Source organism: Artemia sp. Qi Xiang Cuo, chromosome 16, assembly GCF_049724085.1.
Source record: "Artemia sp. Qi Xiang Cuo chromosome 16, ASM4972408v1, whole genome shotgun sequence".
Taxonomy (NCBI): Eukaryota; Metazoa; Arthropoda; class Branchiopoda; order Anostraca; family Artemiidae; genus Artemia; species Artemia sp. Qi Xiang Cuo.
In genome coordinates this window covers 41,588,089-41,606,751 of record NC_142809.1, presented here as the reverse complement: position 1 = coordinate 41,606,751, position 18,663 = coordinate 41,588,089, and the positions used below count along the sequence as shown (strand labels likewise).

Genomic DNA, 18,663 nt, shown 5'->3' with positions numbered 1-18,663 from the left:
TTTCCAGGGGAAATTTTCCGCGGGATGAATTTTCCAGGGGAATATGCCAGACTCCTTATACAAGATATGATTTATTCGCTTGCTTAAACACAAATCCTACTTTGACTTTTTTCACATCTTTTATACGATATGACCAGCAACAAGCCTCTACCGCTAAAATTAACAACAGCGAAGCATGAAAAAAATGTATAGGAACTTTAAGTTTGAGATATAACTATGGATCTGCTTTGCAAGGAATTTGAGCCATTTCAGTGAGGCTGTCCGACTATGAACACTATTCTTGGATTATTTTCGCAACCATTGATGTATTATATAAATCAATCTTGATGTTTTTAACAGGGAACGGAAACTGCAGCGAGAGGCCAAACCATGTCGTTAAGGTTGTGCCGTATTTGCTCAGAGTAAGTACGCGTGGTATGAAATGTGTACCATATTTGGAAAAAGAAGACGCTACAGTATACAGTATAAATTAGTGACCATCGACTGTCCTTCAATGTGGACAAATTAGGGGTATCATCCTTATTATAAAAATTAATCTTAATATTTCAACAGGGAACAGAAATTATGGCGAGAGGTCAAACCATTTCCTTATCTGCTCCTTTAACGTTCATTAATCTTCACATCAGAGGAGGCTATGTAATTCCTACTCAAGAACCAGCAGTAAATACTGAAAGAAGGTAAATTTGTAACTTAATATGTATATCCCTCTTCCATCTTCCATCAAAAAGTATTTTTGACTTCTCATGCTCCTTTGTATTGCATGGGGCGCTTGTTTTATTTAGCCATTACATATGAAATTAAATAAAAAAAACAAGTTTTTTAAACTGAAAGTAAGGAGCGACATTCAAAATTAAAACGAACAGAAATTATTCCGTATATGAAAGGGGCTGTCCCCTCCTCAACGCTTCGCTCTTTACGCTAAAGTTTTTTATTGTTTTAAAAAATAAAGTTATGAGACAAAGTCAATCTTTAGCGTAAAGAGCGAGGCGTTGAGGAGGGGACAGACCCTTTCATATACGGAATAATTTCTGTTCGTTTTAAGTTTTAATGTCGCTCCTTACTTTCAGTTTAAAAAACTTGTTTTTTTTGTTTAATTTCTGATCGTTTTTTAGTTAATGCAGCTTTTATTTTGGCTCACCGTCATTGAATAAGTAAACAAAATTTGCATAAAAATTCAACTTTTCTTTTGCTAAATGGATGTCTCTAAATTTGGTTATGACGTAATTTACAAATTAACTTACGTAACTAACTTCTATATTCGTATATTTTTCTTCTAGCAAAAAATACAAAGTTGCAGATTTTTGCAGATATGAGCTTGAAACCTATGTAATAGGGTTTTCTGATACGCTGAATCTGACGGTGTGATTTTCATTAAAGTTCTTTCACTTGTAGGGGATTTTCCCCCCCTCTTTAAAAAATCAGGCACATTTTCTCAGGCTCGTAGCCTTTGATGAGTAATACTAAACTTAATAAAATTTATATATTTAGAATCAGCATTATAAACCCATTCTTTTGATACATTTATTGACATCAAAATTCCGTTTTTAAAAGTTTCGATCACTATTGAGCCATATTGCTTGTTTTTTTATTGTTTTTTTTTATTACGTATATGTTATTACGTATATGAGGAGGTTCTCCCCTTAGTCAATACCTCGCTCTTTACGTTAAAAGTTAAAAACAAATTTAATTCACAAACCTCTGAATCACAAAGGCCGTTTAGTTATAATAGATAGCTCTTTTGAAAGCACTAAAAAAACTGTAGTGTAAAGAGCGAGGTATTGACTTTGGGGAGAACCGCCTCATATACGTTATAATTTCTGCTCGTTTTAATTTCTAATGTTGCTTCTTATTTTCAGTTGAAAAAAACTTGTTATTTTTTAATTTAATTTCTAATCGTTTTTTAAATAATGCTTGGAAATCTGGCGCCCCCTTCATAGAAATGTCTCCTACGCCAAAGAAACTACCTCCACGGAAAGATTCTCCCGAGAAACCCCCTACTCCAGCCCCATCCTCCAGAAAAAAAATCCTTCCTGAAAATGTCTGTATACTTCCCAATAACCAATAAATAATGCTGGCGAGTCCGGCACCCCCTTCCTGGCAATTTCCCTTCCCCCATTAAAACTTCCTTCATGGACATATCCTCCAACATAACCCACTACCCACTCCCCCACTACCAGAAAAAACCCTCCTGAAAACGTCTGTATACTTCCCAATAACCAATACTAAATGTTAACATTGGGTAAAGTTCATAACTTTTAGCCCTCCCTCTGGGGACTTCCGGGGATTAAGTCATCCTAAAAGACATATTTATCATGTTTTCGACCATGCTGAACAAAATGGCTATCTCAAAATTTTGATCGGATGACTTTGAAAAAAAATGAGCGTGGGAGGGGGCCTAGTTGCCCTCCATTGTTTTTGGTTACTTAAAAATGGCACTATGACTTTATTTTTCGTTCCAATGAGCTCTCCTACGACATTCTAGGACCACTGGGTCGATACGATCACCCCTGGAGAAAAAAACAAAAAAAAAAATAAACACGCATCCGTGATTTTTCTTCTGGCAAAAAATGCAAAATTCCACATTTTTGTAGATAGGAGCTTGAAACCTCTAAAGTTGGGTTCTCTGATACGCTGAATACGATGGTGCGATTTTCATTAAGGTTCTATAACTTTTAGGGGGTCTTTCCCCCTATTTTTGAAAATCAGCCAAATTTTCTCAGGCGCGTAACTTTTGATAGGTAGCACTAAACTTGATGAAAGTTATATATTTGAAATCAGCATTGAAATCTGATTCTTTTGATGTATCTATTGGTATCAAATACCCGTTTTCTAGAGTTTCGGTTACCATTGAGCCGGGTCGCTCCTTACTTACAGTTCGTTACCACGAACTGTTTGATAATTTAATATTCTCATAGAAATAAATACTACTTTTAGATATAAGTGAGATAAGACGGTATCTAGGGGGGTAGGGATTTTCAACCCCCCTCCCCCCGAAATTGTTGTCTGACTCAAAATCCTGAATACGGCCCTGAAGTTAGATGTAGGGACAACACCAGTTAATATGAATGAAAGTGAAATTTAACTCACAGTTTCATAAACAAAAGTTAACTGAAGATATCTAAAAAGGCAATAATAATTCTTCCGATGCATTTCTTTTGCTAAGTGAGACCTTGTTTTCACCCGTAATTTGAAATTGCGATTCTTTGCAAACGTGCAGCAAGAGTAGAGCGCAGTCTGTAGGCTTTAAATAGCCCCTTACCAAATCTGCAGAAATACACGGTAAGAAGTAAATAATATTTAAAGTTTATAAATCTTCTAGGTATCGACTGCAGCTATCCCAAATACCAAGAATAAAGATTAGTTTTCTTCTAATATGCATCTCATCTTAATCCTAAAACTTTATTGCCAAACTTATTCACGGGAATTTAGAAAAAGATAGCTTGAAGCCCCTAAAAATATGTGCCAGATTGAGCGAAAAATATACAATGGAAATCACCATAGTCTAAAACCTTTGACTTGAGGTTTTAGGTCCACCAATGCGTTCTCTATGCGTTCCGGAGCTAGACTCTATGCGTTCTGGAGCTAGAGTTCGTTTTTTTTTTTTTTTTTTCTTTTGCGCTTTTTTTTTTTTTTTTTTTTTTTGTTGTTGTTTTTTTTCTAATTCCGTGGAATCAAGTCAGCAAGGATTCGATCTGTACTTAGACAGTACCGCTGGAACTAACCTCACCCTAAGGTGTAGCCCTGACCAGGGCCATTTCTTAGATTTGGAGCTAGTGTTTGATAGTTCTTTGCTCCACCTTAGAGCCCTGACAAATTTTTACAGTCAAGTAAACTTGAGTAGAGTGTATACCGATTGTAACTTATCTATAGGATTAGTCTAGGACTACCTGCATTTTGCTTTTTCCTTTTTTATGTGAGTTAGTAATATTTTATATAAATTATTATTAATATTATCTGTTGAAATTTTGAGATTTGAATTTTATTTTTTGCATAAAGGAACTTTTATAAGTGTTCTAGTTGAGTTTTAGGTAGGAGTGATGCGTTCGATTTTGTTTTGTTTTTGTCGTTTTTTATATGTATAAAGTTAAGCATAACAAATAGGTAAACAGTTTTATAATAATAAATAACTAGTTATGATACCTTAACAGGAGAAATGGTTTTTATTTAATTCATATTAATAAAAAACATACATTACCTATCAGATGAGAACGATTCGTTATCCTTATTATGCTTTTACACTACATCGTATATTCTTTAGCACTAAAACAAATTAAGACTTTACGTTAAGGTTCATTCAAAATGAGATTTTACTAATAGCAAGATTTAGTTAGAGGTAATCGAGCCAATTTAAGTTCTTCAAATAATTTTCCGTTTGGTATCAGCTAATTAGAAAAAATGAATTATAGGACTGATATACTGTGATCATCAGAACTTGAATGATGATGTTCAACCTCGAACAGTAACCTATTCATAGAGCAGAAACTGCTTCCCTGAACAGTTAAATGTCCACCAAAAACTAAAAACCTTATTTTACACCTCTGTAAAATTATGGATATTAAAGAAAAACTTTTTTTTAATTGGGTAGGACAAGCTGGTAAATGTTTCAGTTTTTTATTTTTTTATACATATAACACAAGTATTGCATTAAATGCTTACTTGCAGATGCACATACCCTTAATAGACGAAGTTTTAAGCCCAAATAAAAGCAGTAAAAAGAGATAAAGAGTCAATTTTTTCTGTTAAAATTGCAGTAAGCATGATTTTATCTTTGCATGGCAGTGACGCTGGATAAAATTTTTTTATAAAAATTTAGTTATTCACATAAAATTTGCTGAATAGCAATAACCCGTAAATAATTATCAACAATAGCATAGGAATAATCCATCATGGCTCACGTCACTTTTGAGGCTAGACCAGTAACAGATTAGTTACGTTCTGGTAAAGGTTTTATTGGTACTATATTAATATAATTTGTTTTCCTTCAATTCCTTTTTCTAGTCGTCGAAACCCGATGGGTATGATTGTAGCTTTGGATGACAATGAATCAGCGACTGGGCTATTATTTTATGATGATGGCGACTCTATTGATCCAGTAAATAATGGAAATTATTTCGTGGCCTCTATTCAAGTGTCATCTAACCAATTAGAGTTCGTTGTAGAGAACAACACATACGAGGAAATGGCAGCTCTTACTATGGGAGAAATAAGGATAATGGGTGTAAAGGCAACTCCATCAACAGTACAAGTCAATGGAGCAAATACTGATTTTATTGTGCTTGAATCTGGAGTAAGTTTTTGCATATTTCACCGTAAACTCACATGCTCTCTCATTAAAATCAGGAGGATTTATTTTCTGGAGGGAGAGGGACTTTGCTCAAAAAAAATTCTAGGGAAGTGGGTCATTCCCAAATATTGACAAAAAGGGTATTTTACTAGGTTAAATGCGATTGTATACGGGGGTTATACTGTCTCCGTGTTTTCCTCTCTTCTTTTTATTTTTTGTTTTATATGGGACATTGTATTAAACAGGCTGACACAAAAGAACTCCTCAAAGAAAATACCTAGTTCTTTAAATTTAATGCTAAATTCGTAGACTTGGTACGTTTATAGAGCCTTATCACCTGTGTTTCAGTTGCTTGACCTAGTCATATGGAGAGCTTAATTAACCTATGCTCTATCTGCCCTTTCCTAAGTGTTAGTAGATGCTGTTATAAATACGGATCCACTTTTTCTGTCAGGTCTCGATGTTAGTTGAACTTTTGACTTACTAATTCACGGGTCGATCCTCTATGCCGTATATGCACATGGGGCATGTACAACTATAATTAACCGGTATCAAGCTATCCACAAGAACTTTACTGTACGAATTGAGATACCAGACAAGGAACCAGACAAGGTTCAACTGTGCCTCCCTGATCTGTTTAATTACGTGGTAATAAAACCTCTAAGTCAAATTTCACCGGCCTGCCTAGTTGCCAGTGTCGATGTAAATCTAATCGGTTATGCAGATGACATTATTATGCCTAGCCGCGCTTATAGTCGTCTATAAGAAAATTTTATGATCTTGAGAGATGAATATGCTAAATGCGACTAAGTTTTTAGCAAATAAGAAATCGTCGTGTTTAATCGGAGAGGATGCTTAGATATGTGCGTTACACTCGTGGATGCGACCCTAACACCCAGTGCTTCGTTGACTTACCTAGGTTTGCTAATAAGTAGATCCATCTGTGCAATAAGGGCCTTGCTTCTCGCGCACATGAAGAAGTGAATGTCAGCTGCCTATAGAAGCATTGTTGCAAATAAAATGTGATTAAACGGTCTAATTCTTTCTAAATTGTTCAATTGCTAAAGCATTGTGGCACAAACTTATAACCCTTACCCTGAGGGCTGTGTTTTTTTATTCTTAACAAATAATTTACAGACCGTTGTGATACGCTGAACAAAATGGCTATCTGAAAATTTTGATTGGAAGTGTTTGGGGAAATTATGGGTGTGGGGGGCGGGCAATTGCCCTTTGATCACTTTCTACTAATAAAAAAGGCACTAGTCTCAATTTCCAATCAAATGAGCCCTTTCTTAAGTTTCTACGACAAAACTTTCTATAAAAACCTCGTATACCCCAGGGGCATAACTTAAGACCCTTATCCTGAGGGCTATGGGGGATGATTGTCATCCTCACCGACATTACTTCCAGACCTTTTAACTATGTTGAACAAAATGGCCTTATCAAAATGTTGATCGGAAATGCTTGGGGAAATAGTGGGAATGGGGGGGGGGGGGAATCTCCATCCGAATACTTTCGTCTATTAAAAATGGCAATAGCCCTTTTAATTTTCAATCGAATGAGTCCTGTTTGAAATTTTTACGACAACGCTTTTATAAAACATTATATGCCCGGAGGGTATAACTTACAACCTTAGCCATGAGGGCTGTGGGGGAAGGTTGTCATCTTCAAAGACCTAATTTCCAAAACTTTCAACTAGGTTCAACAAAATGGATATCTCAAAATTTTAATTGGATGTGTTTATGAAAATGGTGGGCGTGAGAGGGGGGTTAATTACCTTCCAATCACTTTCGACTATTAGAAAAGGCACTAGCTCTCTCAATTTCCAATTGAATGAGACCCTTTTGAAGTTTTTATGACAAGGCTATCCATACAAAACTTATATGCCCCCAGGGCATAAATTACAACCATTGCCCTGGGGGTTCTGGGGGGGTTTGTCATCGTCAAATAGATAATTTCAAGAACTTTCAAGTACGTTGAACAAAATAGCTATGTAAAATTTTTTATTGTATGTGTTTGAGGAAATGGTGAGCGTGAGAGGAGATTAGTTGCCCTCCAATCACTTTCGACTATTATAAAGGGTACGAACCCTTTCAATTCCAATCGAATGAGACCTTTTTGAAGTTACTACGACAATGCTGTCTATAAAAAACCTTATATGACCCCAGGGTATAACATACAACCTTTGGCCTGAGGGCTGTGGGGGGAATGTCATCTTCAAAGACGTCGATATCTTTCATAATGACAAAAGACAAGCTAAGGCAAAAGCTAAAGGTCCAATAAAAAAAAAAATTAATTTTACGAAGGCACCACTTCTAACTTAAGGTCCATTTGGACGTCATGATATCAAGAGAAGACTCAAATTGCCTGTGTTTAGAAGACAAGCGAAAATGAGAATCTATATATAGAAGCCTGCTGCGTGCCCCATACCTTTGTTAAAAAAAAGGTTCGGCGATATGTATTTCATAATGACGATAGAGAAGCCGAGGTGTAACGAAAGAAACAAATTGAAAATGATAGCGATGATGATTGCGTTTTGGATATTGACATGGATAAGGTCATCAATACCTACCATAATTTTAAAAGTCAAAAATATGGATTGGATAAATCGTTGGAAGAAAAAAAGTTTTTGTCCCACCACCTGAACATTTAAAAGAAACAGAGATTCGGCGATGTCTTTCGTAATAACAAGAGAGAAGCCAAGGCAAAAGAAGAAGTTTTTGTCCAACCCCCCGAACAAGTAAAAGTCAATGCCTTTCATACATTGTAAAATCAAAAACCTAGACTAGATAAATCGTTGGAAGAAAAAGAAGTTTTGTCACACCACCTGACAAATTGAAAGAAACAAAGGTTTGGCGATATGTCTTTCATAATGACAAAAGACAAGCCGAGGCAAAAGTTAAAATCCAATAAAAAATAATTCAATTTTACAACGGCACCACTTCTAATTTAGGGTCCATTTGGACGTCATGACATCACGAAACGGCTCAAATTGTCTGCGTTTAAAAGACAAGCGACAGGAAGAATCTATATATAGAAGCCTGCCGCGGGACGATTGCGGGGGCGCCTGGCGGCGGATCCGCCGGGCTCCGTGTACTATATATATATATATATATATATATATATATATATATATATATATATATATATATATATATATATATATATATATATATATATATATATATATATATATATATATATATATATATATATATATATATATATATATATATATATATATATATATATCAGGTTTTTTTTTTCTGTTTATTACAATTTTATTTACAAAAAAACAACTCAATGTGACAACAAGTCGCACTAAGGCAAAAATATGCTTGAAAAAGCGACCGGTAGGATATTCTGCATGCCAAATCATAAAACCGATTAAAATGAAAAAAGGGGAAAACAATAATAATAACTGAAAATTATGATAAATATATAATGGCACAAAATATAAAAAAATAAAAATAAAATATCTAAAAAAAAAAAAAAAAAAAAAAAAAAAGAAAAAAAAGCCTTCTCTCGAACCTTTAAAACTACCAAATTCCTGAAAAGAAATGATTTTTAATACGGGTTTTAAGTTGCGGTACACTTTCAGTTTGACGAACTGAATTTGGGAACGAATTCCAAACTGACGGGCCCATGTGTCTGGTCACTTGGCTCGCTCTCGTTGTGTTCCGTGGCTCAGATGCAAGACTATCCGCACTCCTAGTCGAATCATCTTGATAAAATGAATTAGGCTTAAAAATATTAATAAGAAAATCCGGTGCAAGACCATTCAGACACTGAAATACAAAAATCCAATTTGATAATCCCTTATTTCACCAACCTTTAAAATTTTAAACTTTCTAAAAAGGGATTCAGTGCTATCCATACCACGATCATACCTTCCAATCAACCTTATAGGATTATTCTGCAGAACTTGAACTCTTCTAAAATTGCAACTAAAACTACTCGCCCAAATCAAACAACCATAATTTATATAAGGCGCTATTATGGAAAATAAAATAAAAGCAGAATTTTCCAAGGTAAAAATTTTGAAAACGGTTCAGGACTTCAAGGCCTCGCGCCAGCTTGCGAGCTTTGATGTCTAAGTGTTTTCTCCAACTCAAATTTTGATCCAGGATGAATCTCAGATATCGGATCTCTTCGACTTGTGAGAGCGGTAGGCCATTGTAAATAATGACACCAGGGAGAGTGGGAGCAGAACCAGTCCTCGTACACATCATAAAATTAGTTTTTGATGCATTGACGCTAAGTAGGCTAGCACAAAAAAATTCATGTAGGCCATCCAGCGCCTTATTAGCCTTGAACAAGAGCTCTTGCAGCGACTTTGCTGCAATCACTAAAGCCGTGTCGTCAGCAAAAGAAGTAACTGAATCTCCGGGAATGTAGAATTTCATTGTGTCTACAAATATCAGGTACAGGAGAGGACCAAGAACTGAGCCCTGTGGAACACCACACTTTATGGGAAACGGCTGAGAAGATTTGTTACCCAGGGTCACTCGTAGCTTCCTTTCACTTAAATACGATTCAAACACTACCCTTTATGCCTGAATAACACAGCCTTTCCAATAAAATCTCAAAATCAACAGTGTCGAAAGCTTTTCTAAAATCAATAAAAACGCCCATGCACTGCTCGCCATTCTCAAGTGCTGAGTTAATATTTTCCAGAAGATGCTGTACTACCTGCGTCGTCGAATTTCCTTTTCGGAAGCCAAATTGACCATCGTGTAAAACACCAATTTTCATCAGATACTCGTAAAGCCGGTGATGAACAATCTTTTCATAAATTTTTGAATAAATCGGGAGAATTGATATTGATCTCCAATTAGATATATCAGTTTTGACTCCACCTTTGTGCAACGGTACAACTTTAGCTATTTTAAGCGCACTCTGAAACATCCCCTTTTCCATAGAAATATTGATAAGGTATACGAGGACAGGAAGCAAATAAACCAGAACCGACTTGAGCGTTCTAAGGTTCATTCCATCAACTCCTGCACTGTTTGACTTAATCGTGCTAACAATTTTGCGTACCTCCTCTTCAGTACAAGGCTGAAAATGCATTTCGAAACCTCTTCCTCGCTCATCCACAAAACTACTTGATTCGAAAACATGGAAGCTTCGTGCTTCTTCTTGAATCTTTCAGCCAATTTCAGAGAAATACTGTCCAAATGCGATGCAGATTTCCTCAGTTTCTTCCAAGGTCCTATTATTTAGCATAATTTTTGGCTCCGATGGCTTCATAGGGCCTTTTAGAAGATCATTCACAACTTGCCATGTTGCTTTGGGGTTACCTTTACTTTCTTCAAATACATTTGTAAAATATGCCTTCTTTTTTTTCTTCTTAGGGCATTTGCCCTATTGCTTAGCTCTTTATACATCACATGGAGCTCATTATTCTGCGGATGATTCAGATGCTCCTCACACACCTGATTTCTCATATTAAACAGATTCAGCAGCTCATCATCACACCATGGTTTTCGCGGTTTATTCTTTCTGGGGTTTGTTTCTTTAAGCGGACACGTGCTATCATAAACATTCGACACTATTTGGTTAAACTTTTCAAATGCTTCCGACGGATGATCTTCATTCAGTACTGTTTCCCACTTATTAACAATAATTTGTTCTTCCGTTTTTTTCAGATTAACTGACTTCAGTTCACGCATTGGGATTTTATTCTTTCTGTTATTTTTCTTCACTTCAGAATTCAAATGCAATACAACCGGAAGATGGTCGGAGGCTGGGCTTATAACAACAGATCAGTAAGCTTTACTTAGTATTGCTGAAGACACAAACACATTATCGATGAGCGTTTCCGAATGATCCGTGATTCTCGTTGGAATGCTCACGGTCGGGTATAAATCATTTGACATCATCAGGCTCAAAAAATCCAAATTTGGTCCACGTACATTTAACAAATCAAAATTAAAGTCACCCATATATATAAACTCTTGACTAGATCTATTTACCTTTGCAGCAAGACATTCAAATCCTTCAGCAAACTCCTCAAATGATGCACTTGGTGGCTTATATACAACAGTAAAAATACAAGTTCGATTTTCAAACTGAATTTCTATACTAAGGGTTTCTATCTTACCCTCCTTCCAAATGTCCAAATCCTTTCTAATTTTCCAATTCAAATCCTGTCGGATAATGAAAGCCAAGCCTCCACGTTCCATTTACGAGCGATTTCGAGCAAACAGTTCATAACCTGGAAAGTTAAAGGACGAGAGAAGGGTATCTTGACCGAAAAATGTTTCACATAATGCCATTATATGTAAATTATTAGATCGGGAAATAAAATCAAAAATCTCATGGTAAAAAGACGTTAAATGACAATTCCATGTACATGCATGAAATCCAGACCGGCCTAACTCCTCCAAAATTGATAACTGACGATATTTACTATCAAGATATGGACAAAAACTAATTTGCGACCCATCATTTCCAATATCCGTCAACAAATAATCATCAACATTAAACGGATTATTTTGCAAATCACTCAATCTTCCACTTAAACTACTACTCATATCAACTTACGCAAAAAAGAATCCTATAATTCATCCCTTTTCTGAGCTCAAACGGGGCGATATTTATACTCATAAGAAACCAAAAAATAAACAACAAAATAAAAATATAAATAAAGAGTAATATAGAACATCTTAACGAGATAAACACTACCAAACTACTCATAAACAACAAACTAAACGCAATCTGAAAGCGAGTTAATTCGACGAGCAGCTCGCTCACCCGGAAGCATTGCGAGATCCTGGCCACGATCTGACCATACATTTTTCACGCCAAACTTGTCTCTCGCGGCACTCAGGATATCGCGACGGCGCTTGGTTAGAGACTCATGGTAAGACAAAAAGATTTTCGAACCAGCCAATTATGATTTACTCGCAAACACTTTACGGGCCGTTTAACAGGTATAAAATCTCGCGAACACTGGTACACCCTTATCGTTTGCCGATCATGGATTATTCAATTTCGACCTGTAAACCATAGCAAATTCACAATCAGAGATACCGGAAAGCCCCAGCTTTTGCGGGGCTATATTCAGAATGGTCGACTTCCAGTCAACACCCGGCTGCTGCTTAATACCATGAAAAACTAGAGTTCCAAGCTGTTTTTCTGGCTCATTATAATAATTTTTCAATTATATTTTTGCAATTCGGTTCTATAATTTTTCAATCAGTCCTTTTATATTCTTTACTTATACCAACAATTGTTCTAGCTTTGGATTTAACTCAAGCGACACTGACGAGTATATTTCACTCACGATAGACTCAACAGAAGTTTTCAGAGTTCGGTCGTTTCCGCATTTATCTTGAACTTGCTTAGTAATCGCGCTCATCATTGGTTCTTTTGTCTTAGCGATTTCTTCCTCAGTTGCGACTGTTTTAACTAGCAAATCCGCGGGAGATGGTTCAGAAGAAACTGCTCTCGGCGATGTGAAAGTTTTGGAAGCCGTCTTATAAATGTCCGGGTTTTGGTTAACCTCTTTAAACGCACTTCCAACATTTTTATCAGTTTTTGTAGATGCTTCGCGGTAATTGTCCTCAAACGAGATGAGACTATTCTCTGTTAGGCGCGACTCTGTGTGATCTCCATTCGCAAAAACTAAGTAGTTGAAGATTCCTTTTTTATCCTTTGAAACTTGGATAATTTCTTAGAGGCCACAGCGGGAACCTTTTGAAGTTTGCTAACGCAAGCTGGAACTGTTGGAATTTTGACATTTCTTCGCTACTACGAGAAAAACCAAAAAAGAGAAAAAAAAATCAACTTATCTTTCAGTGGGCAGGCCCACGGCAGCAGTGGCAATCAGCAATTGACGACTGGCCCGGTGGTCCGCGGAACCTGCTTTGTTATTCACCACCGTACTCTGGCGTCCTTAATCAGCTAATCCAAAGTAATTCGAACACCACAAAAAAATAGGACGATCTGTTGATTGCTACCGTAATATAAGTCCTTTTTCTTTTCACAAAACGTGAATACAGCGAAACGAATTAATTCACTTATTGCGAAACTGTCCACTGTAATTTATTCTAAATTTAATCCGGCTTAAAAACAAAACAGATGTTTACAGGTCAGATGCCAAACGATAACTGAATATATATATATATATATATATATATATATATATATATATATATATATATATATATATATATATATATATATATATATATATATATATATATATATATATATATATATATATATATATATATATATATATATATATATATATATATATTCGTGCTCACCGGATGAAATATAATCACCATTAACTTCAAATGACGGATCACCATGAATTTCTGGAAATCAAACGTATTAATTCTGCGGCTTGACTCGTCATTACATTTATTTCATGTAGTTTAAATTGCTAATTTTTATTGTATTTAATCGTAAGCTTGTAATTTTTAGAATTGTAAATTAATTTCGTATTTAGTAAATCTACTGTTGTTAACATTTATCTTTTTTCAGGAGGTTACGTTCAATGCCGGAGTTTCTGCAGACCAACCGTTTACTGTCTCATGGATGTAAAATATCCAATGATTACTTATTTTTTGTTTGTTTTTGAAATATATTCATTATCCAACAAAAATAATTTTAAAGAAGGAGAATAATCTGTAACTCAGACAGTTTTGGAAACTGATAAGAAAGATACTATACCTCGACCCTCAGAAGAAAAAAAAATCAGGAATATCTTATGGTACATTCCAAAATCCAGTAATTCTAAGTTCCTGCTTGAAATCTGGTAATAGGAAGTGTCCTTTGAATAGCCAAGTCGAAAGCCAACTTTTTAGCCCTCTATCGTACAAGTCAAAACTCTTGTATGATTCTGATTCAAAGGGGACACATCCTGGCTTTTTTTTGTGCTCAAAGCTTCTTTTTAGAGGGAAAGGGGTTTGATAACTCAAATTATACAGATTGAAAATATAGAAGGAACAGCCGCTTCCTTTTGGTTTTTCCAATCATACGGACTGAAAATCCTTTCCCGGCTCTGGTTCTAACATGCTAGAGCATATCCACCAATCTCTGGAAATTCTGCCATTGAAATGAAAATGTCTTCAGGGATATATGAGGCAAATTGATGCCTCCATCAATTTAGATTTAAAATATTTACGCGATTCTGCTTCAAACTAGTTGCAAAACATCAAAACTTTTCTTATAAAAAGCTGACTGGGAAAGATGGGTGGGGTTGGAACATCCAAAGGTCCCCTTTATGCACCAAATAATGCAGGCTAAAATTCATTGCGCGTTTTCGATTTAAAGGAAGTTAACATCATTATCTTTTAACTGAAAAGTCGGAGGTCGGAGGGTGTGGATTATGAGTCACGGACTCATTTTGGTCCTCCACTAATACAGATCATAGGATTCTTGCATGATTCTGGTTCAAAAAGGGTATGAATACTTATTTTTGTAACAAAAACACAGAAGGGGTATTGGGCCTATGTATTTTGGTTCTCAAATTGAAACAACAGCAATTCAATGTGCATTCTGGCTCAATCAGGGTGCATTATGGCAACTCTTACACTTAAAAGCTACTGAAGGTAAGGACACAAGGAACTTGGGATATTTTTGTTGTTGTTAATGCTATGACACAGGAAAAAATACACGCTGTACAAAAATTGTGTCAGTGAAGCGTAAATGGCACTAAAAATTTGGTAGGTTCAAGGGGTAGTGGCCCTAAGTATGTTTCTGGTAAATTATGTTTGCTTTAACTTTGACTTAGCTATTCAGTTTATTTCTGATAATTTTTGGATTTATTTACTCATCAGTAGAGATGACCCTAAAGGTCGTGACGGGAGTCCATATATGGGCATAGAACCACGTGGTCCTGTCGGCATTTTTAATGCTGACGGGAGTCCAAATAAGGGCATAGCCTCCCTAGGGAGAATGATTGCGTAATCGGTCAATGACCTCTTTTTCCAAGGTCGATTTATTTGATGTTTCTATGTGTAATAACTCCGGGGCGAAGGTTGCAAACGTGCATTGAATTCTAACGGGGAAAACGTTATTGATCTAGGACTCGAGGGGGAAGTGAATTTCCGAGAACTTAATTGCGTAATCGATCGTGAATGTCATGGTGTCCAGAAATAGTATTTGTTGTTGTTGCTCTCGAGCCAAATGTTAAGAGTTTCCCGGAAACAGTTAGATCACGTGTTTCCTTCTCAGCCAATAAGCGAGTCGGATACATCCTCCTTCTCAGCCAATCAGAGGCCTGCTTACATATGATTTCCCCGTTACATAACAATTCGCCCTTGAGATTTCGTATATAACGGACATGCAATGTGATTAAATTTTCAGAAAGTATTGTGACACAATGGATAGAACACATGAAATTATTGATGAACTTGAAGCCATGGCAACTTCAATTTACCATGTAAGTTCTGTTTTCACTATTTTTATTTTAAAAATAAAATTGTTTTCCGTGGTCACCCTCTACTATATTCGAGTAAACCCCCCCCCCCACATACCATACAAACATCACTTTACTCAATAGGAAAACAAAAAATATGTTCTTTTACCCTCAAAACCTAACCCCATCCCCCATTGTTTTACAACCAAAATTCTCGCAAAAAGAAATAATTATCCCTCCTTCTATATTTCCAGCTAAAGTGTCTACTGACTTCCGTCACTGTTGTTATTAACCCGCTCTGTTTTGACACAGGACTCCAATGTGAGGCCTATAATTAGCTATCACCCTTTCCGGCTTACAAACACGGTCAATGGAACTATTCTTCCGGCAAATTAAAACGATTTTAGGCAATAATTAAGCTAGGCCTATGCGACCTGTATAGAAGTAGAGAAACAAGTTATTTTCGAATTAGGGTCTAACAATATCCCCCTCCCTCCCCCAGTGTCTTACAACCCCAAATTCTCGCAAAAAGAAATACCATTTTGATAAATTCCTTCCCTATATATTTCCAGCTAAATCCCCCCCCCCGCCTCCCACTCTAATACAAACTCCACTATGCTATCTTTATAGTCGTTAAAAGACTATAAAATATGCTCTGTTTAACCATCTAAACCCCCCACTCCTTACGACTTTAATTCTTGCAATAGAAATAATACTCTTTTTATCGATATAATTATTGCTTTCTCTATTTCTATCTAAAGTGACAACCCTTAGCTATTAATAAACAGTTTCTATTTAAGCCACCGCTAGCTTGACTTAAACATTTCCGCTATGATTTAAACAGGTGATAATTACTGTCACCCTTTTAAAAGTATATCCGGCCTCATAATCCTGGCGTGATAAGTTAAACCAACAGGTCTCACAAAAAAAAGGATAATTTTGAAAAATTTAAATTCAGAGCTTCTTCATAGCAAATTTGAATTTTGTTTTACTAAACAGGGTCCAGGATTTTAAAGAAAAAGAATAAATAACTTTATTATGCGTAGATTGAATAGCATTTGATTCCTGAGTTTAGTATATTTCTTGTAAATTTTAACTTTTGCTTTACTTAAAATGGGGGGGGGGGGAGGGGCTTATTTTATACAAATGGTTTATATACAAAATTATTGCTAGGTTAGGATAGGGGTGTACTAATTTTTATTCTGTGAAAAAGGGGCAAATTATTTAGATACTAATTTTTTAACTTCTTTTTAAGGCCAATTATGAAGAATGCGTGCCCCCTCCTTCCAAGAAAGCCAGAGATGACGAGGCAGCCCCATCAGTGCCAGCCCCAATGCAGCCTGGGTTTAAGTTAAAGAGAGAGTGGGCGGCTTCATATAATATGGTGAACCCTGCCGAAGCTATGCAAGATCGTGAAATAGTCGGCCCAGTCGCGCAAGAACATAGCGACGCCGCCCCGTCCACCCTCCAACACGCACTACCCGGGCCATCTGGCACCCAAGTGCAGCCGGGATATAAAAATGTAAGCGTTTTTTCTTACATTTCTATTTCTTCCAATTTTTAGTCCATTTCAATCCCAATATGAACTTATCTCTGTGAGATATTAACCCCATATTACATATCTAAATATACTTTTTTGCATAGAAACCACTCTTTTCTAATATTTGCTATTGCTTTGATATCTCATAAGCAAATATTTTTAGGTAATTTCTATTAATAATCACCGCCTTTGAAACTCAAAATACTATTTTTTCTAATCTTTGATATTTTCTAGGCATTCACCCCTATCTCTTTGCCGCTATCCCATAAACGAATATTTATCATGGGTAATTTCAATTAATGCTCACCATTCGAAACTCAAAATCCCCTATTTTTCAAAATTGAATATCACAAAGTTTTAAGAGAAGAAACTGAGAGAGAGATTATTCACATTTATCTATTTGTCACATATGGATCCCGTCATTTGCGCACGGGTCTTTTAAAATAACCTTCAATCTTACAAACCCTTGCCAATATTTTAGTGATGTGGAAACATTGTTGACGATATACTGAGTTAACGGTTTACAGCATTTAAGTGTACTGTTTCCTTGTCTGAAGTTCAGGCTTTTCATTTCAACCACTCGCGCGGGGGTCTACAATAAGAGTCACGGAGCCCGGAATGCGCCGGTGGGTCCGGGGAGTGCTGTGGGGGCAAGGTTAGGGAAGAGCCGGGGGATGCGCCACGGGTAAGGGAAGTGCCACAGGGATGCGCCACGAGTCAGGGGAGCGCCGGGGGGTGCGCCACGGGTCAGGGATGCGCCACGGGCCCGAGAAGCATTGCGGGAAGCGATGTGGGCCCCGAGAAGCGCCACAGGGATGCGTCGCGAGAAGCGATGCGGGAAAGTGCCGCGAAAAATTTTTTTTTTAACACTTTGAAAATAAACGATCAAATTGTCGCCTTCTATGTCATATCTTAAGTTGGAACTTTCAGTTGAATTAACCAAATGTTATTAAGCAATAATAATCCAAATTTTAACTGTAGGGATGATTTGAACACTTTGAAAATAAATTATTTTTTCATTTATAGATTGTCCTGGTTCCATAATTACCATCTACCCCCTGCTCGTCAGTTGGAGAAGGAGAGGAGGCACACATGTAGCCCCCCCAACAATTCAACATGGAACGATAGTATTGAAGTACCTTTTAATATTGACGAGTTTTTAGATGATTTTTTAACTCTTTTAGATAGTACCACAGTTTAACAGGGGGACTTGAGACAAAACAAATTGAAAATTTTAGACTATTTTACCGGGGATTTACCAGGGACCCCAGCCCCCTCCTATCCCAACCCGACTCCACTTCGAACAACTGAAGTGGAGCATTCACCAGTTATTGTTGAACAGCTTGGGGGAGGGGGTAATATAGAAGAGGGAGAGGAGGGTACAACTCTCCAAGACTTTCAGCTGTCCAACATACTTTTAAAGAATATAGTTGTTTTCACTGCAACGTTTGGTGACCCTTT

The 18,663-nt window shown here is 36.5% G+C and overlaps 1 protein-coding gene across 1 annotated transcript in view; it reads left to right on the top strand.

The window, feature by feature from the left end:
- Window positions 1-13,907, top strand: part of LOC148942916 (sucrase-isomaltase, intestinal-like) — a 58,274-nt gene extending 44,367 nt beyond the window's left edge. Inside the window, exons 5-7 of the mRNA XM_089102180.1 lie at window positions 553-677; window positions 4,999-5,287; window positions 13,784-13,907. Coding sequence (XP_088958306.1) covers window positions 553-677; window positions 4,999-5,287; window positions 13,784-13,843 — 474 coding nt within the window. The 3' untranslated portion in view covers window positions 13,844-13,907. The remainder of the gene's footprint in view (window positions 1-552; window positions 678-4,998; window positions 5,288-13,783) is intronic.
- The last annotated feature ends 4,756 nt before the right edge of the window (window positions 13,908-18,663 follow it).